Source organism: Rousettus aegyptiacus, unplaced genomic scaffold (assembly GCF_014176215.1).
Source record: "Rousettus aegyptiacus isolate mRouAeg1 unplaced genomic scaffold, mRouAeg1.p scaffold_m13_p_6, whole genome shotgun sequence".
Taxonomy (NCBI): Eukaryota; Metazoa; Chordata; class Mammalia; order Chiroptera; family Pteropodidae; genus Rousettus; species Rousettus aegyptiacus.
Window position 1 is genome coordinate 44,170,077 of NW_023416309.1, and position 13,665 is coordinate 44,183,741.

Below are 13,665 nucleotides of genomic sequence, written 5' to 3' on the forward strand. Positions count from 1 at the left end.
TTTTTTGACATACTGGCTATGATTCCCTTGCTTTTCCTTATACAAACAACCTGAACTTGTACTCAACCAAACAATAGTGTTATTATGACAGCACATATGTGAATCAGTTAGAACTTTTTTCAGATAGAATATAAATATATGATTATACTTCTCAAATTCTGAATATGTTTTTTAATGGGTCATTATAAGCCATTATAAATCCTTTATAGCATATGATTAGACTGACAAATGGCTAAAATCCATCCCCAAATAACAGCTTTATTTCTACCTAGTTGTGCTTTAAATTTAAATGGCAATTAGCGTTGGTGTTTGTCATGAAAGCTAACTGACCCAACATATATGATTTTTTGTTTTTGAATCTTGATCATTTTGAGAAACAAAGAGCCAAAGTTACCTTAGGGAAGACTCACAAACTCTTCTTTTTGTCTCTCCTCTCCATCTCTGATTGAGGAAAGGCTAATTAATCTTATCTCACTCATTGTTCCTGGAGAGAACGGCAATTAGCCATTGGAGGTTATCTAGTTAGAAGGGTGTTCAAGTCCAAGGAAGTGTCTCCTGATGCCATGAAAAGATGCCCCCTTCATTCTTTTCCTTGGAGAGATGTAAGGAAGCACTGCCCCCTTTGCTCTACAACCCGACAGCCTTCAAAGCTATTCTCACATTGCACACTTGGATCACTCTAGTTCAAGTCCTTTAACTGTTTCACTACTTCTCAAGATACTTTACAAATCCTCTGGGGCTTCATGGACTGTGGACTTGGTGATAAAAGGATTCCTTTCAAAGCTGTTCTATGATTGCAAAGTAATCAATACAATTGTTCTGCAACTCATTCCCTCTCTCAAATGGGATAAGGGCATATAATTTCTTTGTAATTAAACTGATGGTGGAAATAGCCAATGCTGGGCCTTTATTGGCCATTCCCGGCCCTGCAGTGGCTCAGGACCACACATGCTTTGTGACATACCTCATAGAGGTCGATCATGACATTGCCTTCAGGGCCTCTGCTACTCTGGACATTCTCCAAGGCCAGGGTGAAGTAAACACCTCGGGTGTCTGAGATGTAGAGGTTGTATGTATCATTTTGGTTCCATTCTTGGACTGCTGCAAACACTTGATTCTCATCTGTGCTGATGACATGCATGTCCTAAAGCAAGACACAGAAAAGGGAAGAGGATGAAGAGTTTTTTTTAAATTAACCCAACATGCATCCAAAGAGTTTGAAATGTAATGAAGAATACTGGAATGGGCACTTAGGCAACTAAAACAAAAGATGGAGATTGCCCTTTAGAATATTTGTGAACTTAATAATTAGTTAAGTGTGTTTCATATATTTCCTTTCTTATGGGGTTAGGCAGTAAGGTCATGAGACAATAGCTCAGAGGGATACTTGGTAGCTCAGTTATAATTTAATTGCCTCATGAGGTGATTTGAAAAATACGTTCTCAAAGAGGTATGACTTTGGTCACTCTGATATATTTGCCAAGGAACTATATACTATATGCTCAGACAACATGGCATGTGATCAAAAGGTTTATGTGGGGCAAATGTGAGAAAAAGCTAAAGAGATAGAGAGAAAATAGACAAATCCAGCCTCTCTCCATGTGGTCCTTGAACAAACAGGATGGCAGTACATGCAGGCCTATTAGACACACAAAACTCCAGGTCTCACCTACTGAATCAAAATCCGCATTTTAATAAGATCCATGGGTAATTAATATGCACATTAGAGTTCAAGAGGCACTGCCCTAAGGCTCTGCAACTCCCAGAAGCCCTTGAGGAATAATGTCCCCCTGATAAAATCCCAAAGCACTAATCTTCATGTTAATGAGGATTCAAGAATTTAGCTGCTTATCTACACCTTCACTCTGAGAAGTACTGCAGAAAACCTTAAGCAAAAGAGGAAAAAAGATAGTCTGCATAATTGACGATGTTTTCAGATCATGCTAGTCTTGGAAGATAGAAACAAGGCAAAGGTAATGCGTAGGCAGTGAGCAGATGTTCCTGGGGTAAGAATTCTAAATCTTTCTTCTCTCATTCAGAATTCCAGAGAAGTTGATGCTCTGAGCAAAGCTAACTCGGACCAGGGCTTGGCTGTCTCAGCCCAACCCTTGCCATCTCCTTTAGTAGATGCCCATTCATGTGCCCTTGGCAGTCTTTCACACTTTGCCCAAGGTGGCAGACATTAGCATAACTTCCAAAAACCAAAAATCAAACAAAAACAAAACAAAACAGAATAATACATAAACATAAAAGGAAAAGAACAACATAGAAAGAATCTTGGCCTTTGTGTAGCTTAGTACTCACATCTTCCCAGATGGACCACTCTCTATCCTTGAAAAAGCTTTAGGAGATCTGTCAGTTTTCCATGGCTGCAATTTCAGTGCTGAAAAATTCTACCTAACTTCTAACCCAAATTTCTCAGTGTAACATATGCCCATGTTCTTTCAATCAATCGATTACCGATTCAGCTCTGACTCAGCTGTAGATGTACAGAAACAAGTCTTTCCCTCTTCTTTAGCTTTGATCAGTGTGAACTCAAGTGATCACAGAACGAAGTCTATCTCAAGGGTTTTGTATACTTCACCTGTACTCAGGCTTCACATGCCGTATTCTAGAGATTGGTAACACTTTTATAGAGAGAATCCAGAATAGGGAGGCCAAAAAAGAACCCTGCCCATTAATTTAATGTGGTCAATAATGAAAACTAATTATAAAAGTTGGCCATTGCTTATATCAACCCAATGTCTATTTACATTTCTTCTGATAATTTTATCTTGATTTTCTTTGAAAAAAACATCTTCATCCTTCTCAGACAAATTCCCTCCTTTTACTTAACCTTTGTTACTTTCTTTCACTCTGAGCACAGTAGTGCGGTTGTAGGTCTAGCATTCAGAGTATTCAATTTTCCTGATGATGACAGTTGAATCAGTAATGTATATACAATCAAAGCAAAGTCAAGAACACATGATTCTAGAATGAAGCTGAAATTGTTAGCGAGAACAAAAGCATCTCTTACTAGTGATTTGTAAACAGTAAGAATTTTTAAAAATCTAGATGTAATGGAGACATATCTTGGAGGTACAGGATGAGGGTAATTCTGAAGAAAATAGTCTCAGAAGGTAAAGAACAATAGGCCAAATTCTGTGACATTCTTTAAATCTTTCAATGTAGAGAGCTAAAAAGCCTGCCCCACCTGTAAATTTTTCAGATGAAGAAGAAAGTAGAGTAAAATGGTTCAAAAAATGGGTTTTAAGTAAAATTACTTGAGGCTAAATCTTAGTTCTATAAGTTAGCTGTGGAAACTGAACTCTGTGCTTCAGGATTTATATCTGCAAAATAGAGATAATCATATGCCCTCCACGGAACTGGGAGAATTAAATCAGCCAGTGTATGTTAAGCACTTATAATGGTGCCTGGCACTTAGCATCTGCTCCATACATGCTAGCGATTTTCAGTTAAGCAAGCTCTTAAATCCTCTTTGTTGATTAAGCAAGGTTGATTTGGTCTTTCCGTTCACGGAAAATGTTAGGGTGCTAACTAATATACTCAATGAAAATTGTTTAACTCAAGTGTTTTGTCTCTTTCTGATGGAGGGAATTAGCTCTGGAAATTATTGTGAGGGCCATTCAACAAAAGATGGCAAACCTCCTCATTTCCTACAGGATAAAGATCAAAATTCATAGCCGGTCATTTAGATTCCTTAAATAATTATTCCCAATTCATGTTTCCCTCCTCGTCAGCAGGATGTAGCATCATCCCTAATTTCAAGTCAAAAGATTTCATAATAACCTGGTCCCTGTAAAACTAATTCTTGTGCCTCTGGAGTAAATTTGTTTACTAGTGAATCTCTAAAGAACCACTAAAGAATCTTAGTGGTTAGAGTAGATCTTTATACTAACTCAGCTTGCTCAAATCTTTCATGTTTAGATGTAGAGCTGAAAACATGACGCATCAAGTGTTTATGCCATTTAGAGAACCAGCTGCATTGCAACAGTAGATTAAAATGGCCACCTCTAGATAAGGACCAAGATGTGGTGTCTTTCTCTATATATAATCTAAAATTATATATATCAAAAATGATGTTCATCTTGAACATTTTAATGGAAAGGTTTGCCATATTTAAACAACATCTTCTTTTTTTCTACTTGCCTACATCATCTTCTTCTACAAGGAAAATGTGCTCTTCCTTCCAAAGTGGTACTTTATGCTGAATGCATTTACTGAGCTACAAAATTTTAGACCAAAAAGTGATCTTTGAGGTCTACTAGAGTGTTTCCCATAGTCTGTTCCATAGCATACCAGTACTGGTAAAGTTTAATAGATTTAAAAAAGTGTCCTTTGGTAAAAATGTTTTGGTTAACACTGCATTATATAGCTTTCTTGCTCACAGGACATCCTAGAGACTTCGACAAACTAGCTAGCTATTTTTACTCTCTGGGCAAGAAACAGACTAGAATTTATTTATTTTTAAAAAATTATTTGATCACAGAACCAAACTTTCACGAAGCATCTCTAAGGACACTTAATTCTGAAAAAATATTGTTGTGAATCTAAGCTCCTTATTTTAAAATGTCAAAACCAAAATAAAAAAATAACACACACACACACACACACACACACACACACACACACACGGGAAAGAGAAATTGATAAACCAACCCAAGGTTTCAAAGCAGGTTGGCGACTGATGTAGGTCTGGAATTTGGATCTCCTGCTGCGAATCAAGCAGCCTTTGCACCACACGCCCCCCAGTTCACATCGATCTTTTACCATCCAGACAACTAGATCCATACTAATAATAATATTACCTTGCTTTTATAGAGTATCTGTCCTCCGAAATGCTCAAAGCACTTTCATATGTATTGCCTCATTTATCTCACTTGAGTAGCTCAAAATGAGCTCCAAGTAAGTTAAGGGAAGGAAACTGTCACTATGTCTCCCTATCTGGCAGGCCTCATGCTCTTAATAGCAACAGCGATATTAAACTCTCCCCATCCCCCTCTCGGGTCATCTTTACCATTATATTAAATCTTCTTTCTTTCTTTTTTTTTCCCCCCTAACATAGCTCAGGGTAACTATAATCTTTTAAGAGCTGATACAATGGCAGTAGACGATTAAAGAAAATTTGAGCATGAAAGTGCTGGTTTGTCTCAATTCCTTTGGCAGACATGAAACTTTGTTCTTTTCCAGCTGCAGCAGTCCTGGCTTTGATAGAGGACCATGAAATATCTGTACCTCACAGTAGATCACTCCGCCCAAGCTGGGGCTTCTCTTTGAAGGTGTAATGGGACTGTAATGAGGTATCCCATTGCCTTAAATAATAAACACTCACTTGGACAAATTAATACATTCATTTGCTCTCTGGGCTCCTATTTTTCTGGAGACAAGCTAAATGAATCACTGCAGTCTACCCTCAGATCTCAGATGAGGCTAAGTAATGGAACACGCTCATCTGAGAGAGCAGAGGGGAGAAGACAGACAGCTGATTTGAGTTTAAAATAAAACTTTTCCTCCTAGATTGGCTAGATGCCACTGGGGGCAACTGTCAGCAGTGATGTGTGTGATGGCTCTGAACAAGCAATACGAACTGTGTGTTTCCTAACACTCCAGCAACAGGTCCAAAGATGTTTCTTTGATTCTAAACCTCTATTTTTAGGGCTCCCAGATCAATGGGAATATATTTTTTTTGATGCCCCTCAGTTTATCAAAATTTTGGAGGATATTGCTATCTTCTAATAATAGATGCTATTGATGTATTCCAAGGGAAGAAAAGTATTATATAAAGAAAGCTAGTTTGAGTCAGGAGACTAAAGTCCTAGCCTCAATTCTGCTTCAAATAGTATTTGGTTTGGCAGAGACTTATTCCACTCCAAAAGTATATTCCCTAGAGAGAGCATGAGATGAGTGACTTGATTCTGCTATTTACTAATTTGCTCTCAATTCTCACATGCCTCTTGAACAAGAGTATCTCACTGCATTGAGTATAATTCTTATCTTTAAAGGTATAAATCTTGCAGTACAACTACTTCATTTGTTGGTCAATGAAAGAAACAGCAATTTATTTCAGTGCTTGAGGGAAAGAAAAACTAGCTCTGCTGGACTTACTGAGGTAACACATTCATCTCCCTCATGGGCCTTTCTAAGAGGTTATCAAGGGTAATTTTAACAATATTCAGTTTTCCTTTCACATACTGACTTTACTCAGTTCCCATCTAAGGCACAACTTCAAAGCTGTAAGTTCTTGTCTTTTTGGTAAACACTTTAAGCCAAATCAAGAGCAAGGAGGATTTAAATGTACACAGGCAGAGACATATAGTTCTGGGCAATTACCACTGTCATGAATCTCTTAGCGGCTGAAAATAATAAGTACTAACCTGCATATAGTTCTTTGGAGTTAATAGTGCAATTTAATGTGTGTTATTACCTCTAATGGGCTGAAGTTTATAGCCCACCTTTCACTATGCTAGGGTTAAGGGCAGAGTGATGGCCAAGAAGGAGAATTTTGCCTGGAAAAGCCAGAACAGCTGGTTACCATTGGCTCTCCTGGAATAGGAGACCTGCAATGCCCTTGCGCTGCTATATCTATCACATGATTTCCTGGGCAGCTAGTTCAAGACAGCATACTACGAAGTCATGGATACAAGAGATATTGTCATGAAAACTCAATCAAAACAAGTTCTTTATGTCCTTTGTATGATCCAAAAGTTTCAAAGTTGAGCTAGAACTATATTTAAGACTATACCATCCCCTTCTTATAGTCACACACAACTCTGTTGCTCTAAGATCGAGCTATAATACATTAATAATTTCTGGCCACTTAAAATACAGACAATGGCCGCAAGACCGCAAATCCACAGCTTTGAGCTCCCGAGTCAGTTTGACCTCCACTAGGTGGCGCTCCATATTAACGCAGTTCTTCCCGTGCTTAGGGAAAGATAGCTCGGGACTTTAGCAGCTGAGGGTCTTTAACTTTTGTCCGCCACTATTATCAAAAGAGTATGTCTTTGAGGCAGTGGGAAAAAAAATTAGCTGTGTCTCAGAACTCTAAAGACAACCAGTCTCATAAGAAAGCAAGTAGGCAAAGGTTGGATACCATATAGTTGTACCATCTCTCAATAACTAATAACAACAACAAAAAAAGGGATGGGAATACATCATACTGAGACATTGTGTTCCCAAAGCACATTTTCTGCCTTGCTGAAAACCAATACATACTGGCTGAAAATCTTTAATATTAAAAAGTAAAAGCAAATCAGTTATCAACTTAATCAGAGGTACCTATAGCAAGAATTTCAGAGAGGGAGGGAGGGAGGGAGGGAGGGAGGAAGGGAGAGAGAGAGAGAGAGAGAGAGAGAAAGAGAGAGAGAGAGAGAGAGAGAGACTGACTGACTGCTGAGAGGGAAAGGATGGTGACGTGATAGGCAAAAAAATACAAAAGGCAAAATGAACTTAAGAAACAGATGGGGGAGGAAACGAAGTAAATTACTATGAGAGACTGAAAGAGTACTTGGGAGAGAGAGTAGAGGTGGGAATATATCAATCAGGAAACACTGAAAGGAAGAAATTGATTCAGACCATACCTTGGGCAAAGCATATTTGGGAAGCTTCATCTGGGCGAATGCATTCCTTCGGTAGGACACGTAATAATGTGGCCGTCCTCCTGATGTCAGCTGGATCATAAATACAAAGGTTGGTAAGAGGAGTTACTATAACAGTTACAGGTCACAGAAGAACAGCCACTGAATGGAAGGGGGTGGCTGCCAACACAACAGTGTGAACGACTACTGTGGGCAAGTGTAAGGAATTGGCATTCAGTTCAAAAACAACTTAAATAGTGTATACGAGTTGGTCAGAGGCCAAAATTGAACCCACTGGACAAAAATACAATTCTTCAATTTGCACTGTGGCTCAGAAGCCAGGAAACATTTTCAGTTATTTGTTTTTAATGACACAAGCCTCAGGGTATATTGGATCGATGCCCATCCTGGGCCCAGTTATCCAGCCCAAAGACCACAGCCATGTCAACCGGCCCCCATGCCATATCAGAAGGAAATGGTCCAGGTCACACAGTGGCAGAGCTGGAGTCTCACATCTCTGCGCACCGAATTCCAGTTTTCTGCTGTCACAATGATGGCTGTGAGCATGTTTCATATACAACAGTGCTGCTGACATGTTGATGGAAAGTCAGGCCAGGATCATGGTCCAAAATAATTCTAGATCTCTATCTCCCAGCAAAGAACTGTAAGCTCCCTCACCCAACTTTGTCTAGGACATACAGTCTAATGAACCCCAGGGGCATGAAGGAGGGCAAGAAGGGGTGTGGGCTCTACCTCAGCACGAGTACCATTCAGTGCAAAGCGTCAAAGATCCCACCGCCAGTCTCTCTGTCCTTTGTAGCCACTCGTTTTCCCATCTTGGTTGAGATATTATTGACATATACGTATGTAAGTTTAAGGTGTACAACATGATGATTTGATACATACGTATATGTATCAATATATATACATACATATATATATTGCAAAATAATTACCACAAATAAGGTTAATTAACACCTCTACCCCTTCACTTAATTATGATTTTTTGGTTTGTAGTGATACCATTTAAGATCTATTCTCTCAACAACTTTCAAGTATATAATATATTATTATTTACAGTCACCATACTGCATATCAGTTCCCCAGAACTTATTCATTTTACAGCTGTAAGTGTGTACCCTTTGAACATTTCCCTACCCCCGAGCCCCTAAAGACCACCTTTCTATTATCCATTTCTACAAATTTGTGTACTTACTCTTAACCTATCTAAATTTCTGGAGTTTGGGTGTCAGCTAAAGTTTGCATACTCAGAATGTCAACATATGCTTTGAACGACTGTCCATCAGATGCATAAAAACATGACTGGCAAGTTATCATTATTTACCATTACATGGCAAGATCACTTTTTAGTTCTAGTGATGGGTTATAGGCTCTTTTCGTAGTGGCAGGGGTTGAAAATACCCAAGACTCTAAATGAAGAACTAATTTTCATTTGTAAGTCATATATGTGAATTATAATTATTAGAAAACAGAAAAGGTTCTTGGAAAGGACACTGAGAGAAAAATGAATTAGAGAGAGAATAAATGTATGTAACCATTTCAGTATCTCTTGATAACTGATGCTGAAGTTATCAGAGTATTCATTACTCATTTTTCTGAAGAAAAAAGAAATGTGTGTGTCTGTATGTGTGTGTGTGTGTATACAATCATTTGTGAAACATTTTAAAAATACGTAGCCCAATATTGGGCATTTTGAACATTTGCTTCCTCAAATCATAGAATTAAATATTCTAAACTATATGATTTCTTCTTAAAAAAACATGATCGTGTCTAGAATGTGCCCCAATCATAGTGAAAATACACATATGTACATACTACTTAGCAATTGTACCTTTGTCATTTTAACACGGAGAGAAATGACTAAATTTTTAAATGCCTTGTCCGAATAAGCCTAAGATGTTAAATGAAAAGACGTAAAATATACTTGTTCCTTGTCTCTTCGAACCACTCGTGGAACTTCAGCTCTTCAAACTGTCTCCTACTCTCTTGGGAGGTGAAAACCCTGTCTGAATATATCTCCTCTAAATTCTCTTTATCTTAATCACAGTCAGTGCATGACAATAATGGCTGATTACTCACCGCCTTTTTCTCTGCCTCCCACCACCTCCAGCTACCCCATAGCTTCCTGTTTGCATCTGCTTCTCTATTTTTAAGGTGGATATCATGGAAGAGGCTGACTAGCTGACCACCCTCCAGAGAGGAAGAGACTGACATATCTGCTCAGTCCCCCTCATGACAGAGGGGAGTTTCTTAGGGATGCAAATGAAGTGGAGAAATGGAACTGTGCCTCATCTGGAAACAATCTTAGTACTCAGGTTGGTGTGCCTCCGTGAAGCCGTGATGCCCTGTTGATAAGGTCCTCCGGACACTGCCCAGAGGAACTTATTGATAGTCTGTTAAGATAGAAGCTTCTACATTTGGTAATATTTCTTTTGTTGAAAAAAACAATGTTTTTTTTTTTCCTCCTTCTTAAGGGAGAGGAAGCAGCAAATGGAACTGCATTAAGGACAGAAATGGGAAAATGCCTTTGAGACAATCAATAGAAGTGGATTTTTCATACCTGAACAAACACATAATCATCCTGGACAATCAAAGAATCTGGGTCAATGTAGCCTGGAAAAGGTTTATTTCTGTTGGCCTCCGTGCAGTTCTGCATTCGGCAAGTTAGGTACTGTGAATCTGGGGGAAAAAATTGGGGACGTGGGGACATAGACACAGTGTATTAGAGTCAGAGTGGACATTTTCTATTATCCTTGCTATTCCAAGTCTTTAAATAAACCTCGCATTCTTTGTTAATTACATTACTGTAATCATTATTATGGTTAAAATTATAATCGTTATTTTACTCACTTGCCATCAACACCATCACCACTCTCTCTCAGTGCCTCTACCAGCTCCTGCCATCCTAGAATACTAAATTCTTGCTAATTCTTTTTTTATCTTCCAAACTCACATGAAAATATTTTCAAAAACTGTCAATAATAATTGTACTTTCGCAGTTATTTTTTCTCAATAGTCTTCACCTTTGCACTTTGACTTTTGATTGACAAATAGGGAAAACACACACACATATGCAATCATCGATCATTTCATGCTAGAAATGCTGCTGTTATAAATAATAAGGTTCTATGTCAAGATAAAGGTTTCTTCCATTAATTAGAAGTGTAACAGAATAGAGAAGGGATTCCAGAGTCAAAAACCTTGTTCTCATTTTAGAAATGAGTAAACTAAGACCTAGATTTTCACTGGAGACTCTATAGCAGAAGATGAACTTATAATAATAATTCTTAAATAAATCTGACCTCTGTTGCCAGAGGTATAGTGAATTAAGGAGGTTATCCTTGTTTTTCAACCACAATTATTCTGGCCACTCTACTCTTCAGATATCACTTCCTTACTTAAAATACCTTTTCCCTCCTTGCATTTAGAATAAATTCAAACCCTCCACTCTAACCTCCCCTCATGCTAATCTCTTCTTCCTTCTCCATGATTATTCTAATCTTGTCTACTTGAAGTTCCGAAAGTTGGCCGAACTTTCTACTTCTTTAGGAACTTTTCATTTGTGTTTCCTCTGCCTAAAATGCTTCTCCTCAGGTTGTTCTGAAAGAAGGTTCTCAATTTCAGCTCACTGTTTCTTGTGAGGATCTTCCATGACTACTTTCTATCATACACCATCCTGTAAATTCCCTTCATGGAATTATTTACCTTCAAGTTAATTTATATAAAATTACCTTGCTCATTATTTATTTCTCACCCTCCCCTACCATTAGAATATAATCTCCATGAAGATTTTGTTGTTGTTCACTGCTATACCCCTGTGTTCTAATACTGTTCTTGGAACATAGGAGGCAATAAATAAATATTCATCGGAACATGCCTCTTTATTGGAATTTATTTTTTGAATACAAAAGGAAGTTATTTTACTTTTTTTTTGATGCTTCATGAACGGTGAATTTGATTTTAGGACATCAGAGATGTATGCAGAAATCTTCTCTTCCAAATGAAAAAAATCAGGAGATAATTATTTACATGAAATGGGGATAGGTAATAGGATATAGAGTTAGATATAAGGATTCACTAATTCCTCTTAAGGAAATTTCCAGGACCACCTTTACTTAAGGAACCTGTGTATCCCTGCATTCTGCCAGGAGAGTGCTAGTGGGGGCATGCACGTTTGCTCCATGTGACCAATGGCTGAATGGCTGATGTAGCTGCTGATAAACTCTTAGGTGAATGAAGAAGGAAGGCTGTATCCACAACCTTCCTGCATCTAGCTGACGTATGTAGGGATGACAAATGAGGATACAGGTAGTTTGCCCATCTTGATCAACTGAAAAACATGTCAAAGATAAACTAAAGGAAAGCTTTCTCTCTCTCTCTCTCTCTCTCTCTCTCTCTCTCTCTCTCTCTCTCTCTCTCTCTCTCTCTCTCTCTCTCTCTCTCTTTTCAGACCTCCTTATGGTTCAATTTCAGGGCATAACTCAAGATCTTTCTCCTTGTAGACAATCTGGGACTTAACTTTTCTCAGAATGGTCCTCTTCATAGCACACAAAATCTTTACCTTGCAACTTCACAGTCCATCAGACACTTGTACAACTCTTAGTTGACCTCTGTTTTTCAAAAGGTAGATTGAAGTAATAGAAACAATGTAGACTGGTGAGTATGAGACCTGGGCATGAGTTCTGGTGTGGTCACTTACTGACTGTGTAGTTCAAAGGAAATCTTAGTCTTCCTTAGTCTTGTCACCTCATTCATTGAATCAGGATGCCAAGATCAACCATCTTACAGTTTAGTTCTAAAAATTAAATGAAGTCAATAATATATAGGCTAAATATTCTGAAACTCTAACTTGTACAAATGTCAGTTGTTATTACCAACACTGCTAACATTCCTGCTTTCCTTGGTTCTTTCATAATGATTAGATCAGTTTGAGGGACATAGTATGTGCTTAAGAAAACTGCTTAAACTGAATTTGGTACTCTAGGTATATTTCTGTATCAGGTACTGTTGGTGACCTGTCCAATACCTATCCCTCCAGACCTCTTTGCTGAAAAAACCAATACTGTTCCCATTGGCCCATCCTTCCTCCATGTAACTCAAAAGTTCCTGAATGCAAGGATTAATCTTATTGAGTCTATACCCACCCAAGGTTTTCTTATTTCCTTGCCATTGGTTGGTTTAGGCAAGGATATTTTAACCCAGTTATAGTAAATGAGAAGTGAAGGAGCTCTTTTAAAGGGCTGTAGGAAGGTACAGGAGATACAGAATACCTTATTCTGCTTCTGTTCAACACTGTGCCCCAACGTGATGCTTAGAACTGCTCTAATCTTCGTGTCACACAAAGGAGCCAGTCTTACAGTTAAGCTTACATAACAAGTATGACAAAAGGATAGGAAGGATCTCTTCTCTAATGACATCATTGAGCTACTGATTATACTGGGCCTACAGCTGCCTTTCTCTGTGCTTCTTCTTATGTGAGATAATTAATAAAAAACAATGATTAACCAAACTGAATCGAAGTTTCTTGATTAAAAACTCTTGGGATTCAAATTACAAATTCAACTTCCAATTAGAATTTCTAAGACTGCCACCTAATGAGGGCTTCTTAATGGATACACAGTGCTTATTTGCAATGGGGTCTGAGTTTCTTTTTTAAGACCTCAATGTCCTCTTCAAAAGCCCCTGAATAAGCATTAAATGGAAAATATAAAAATAAGCTTTTAATATTTATAATTATAAAGAAATTATAAATATGAGAGATTTGGGATAAATTTAAAAACACAGGAAAATTAACATTTGTTGATCACCTTTGTGCTTGGTACTCTGAAGTATGTTCACATTAAATACATTTTATATTCACAACACTATAAAGTAAAATATATCAATTGATTTTGCAGATAAAGAGAATAAAGCTCAAGTAGATGGTGAGTTACAGAAATGGCAGTATGGGGTTTCAAACCTGATTGGCCTAACTCTAAGTCTAGTTTATTTCCACTACACTACGTTGCAGGAAAAATCCTAGCAAGTTTGGGGTCAATCGATTAGTATATTTTGGCTTCCATCTAAG

The 13,665-nt window shown here is 38.0% G+C and overlaps 1 protein-coding gene across 9 annotated transcripts in view; it reads right to left on the bottom strand.

The window, feature by feature from the left end:
• The window catches only part of SORCS1 (sortilin related VPS10 domain containing receptor 1), a 455,635-nt gene that overhangs the window by 107,026 nt on the left and 334,944 nt on the right, over positions 1–13,665 (bottom strand). For all 9 annotated transcript variants that reach the window (XM_016144037.2, XM_016144032.2, XM_016144035.2 and 6 more), the window contains exons 7-9: positions 10,159–10,277; positions 7,581–7,670; positions 965–1,144 (exon numbers count right to left, since the gene is read on the bottom strand). In XM_016144037.2, coding sequence (XP_015999523.2) covers positions 965–1,144; positions 7,581–7,670; positions 10,159–10,277 — 389 coding nt within the window. The remainder of the gene's footprint in view (positions 1–964; positions 1,145–7,580; positions 7,671–10,158; positions 10,278–13,665) is intronic.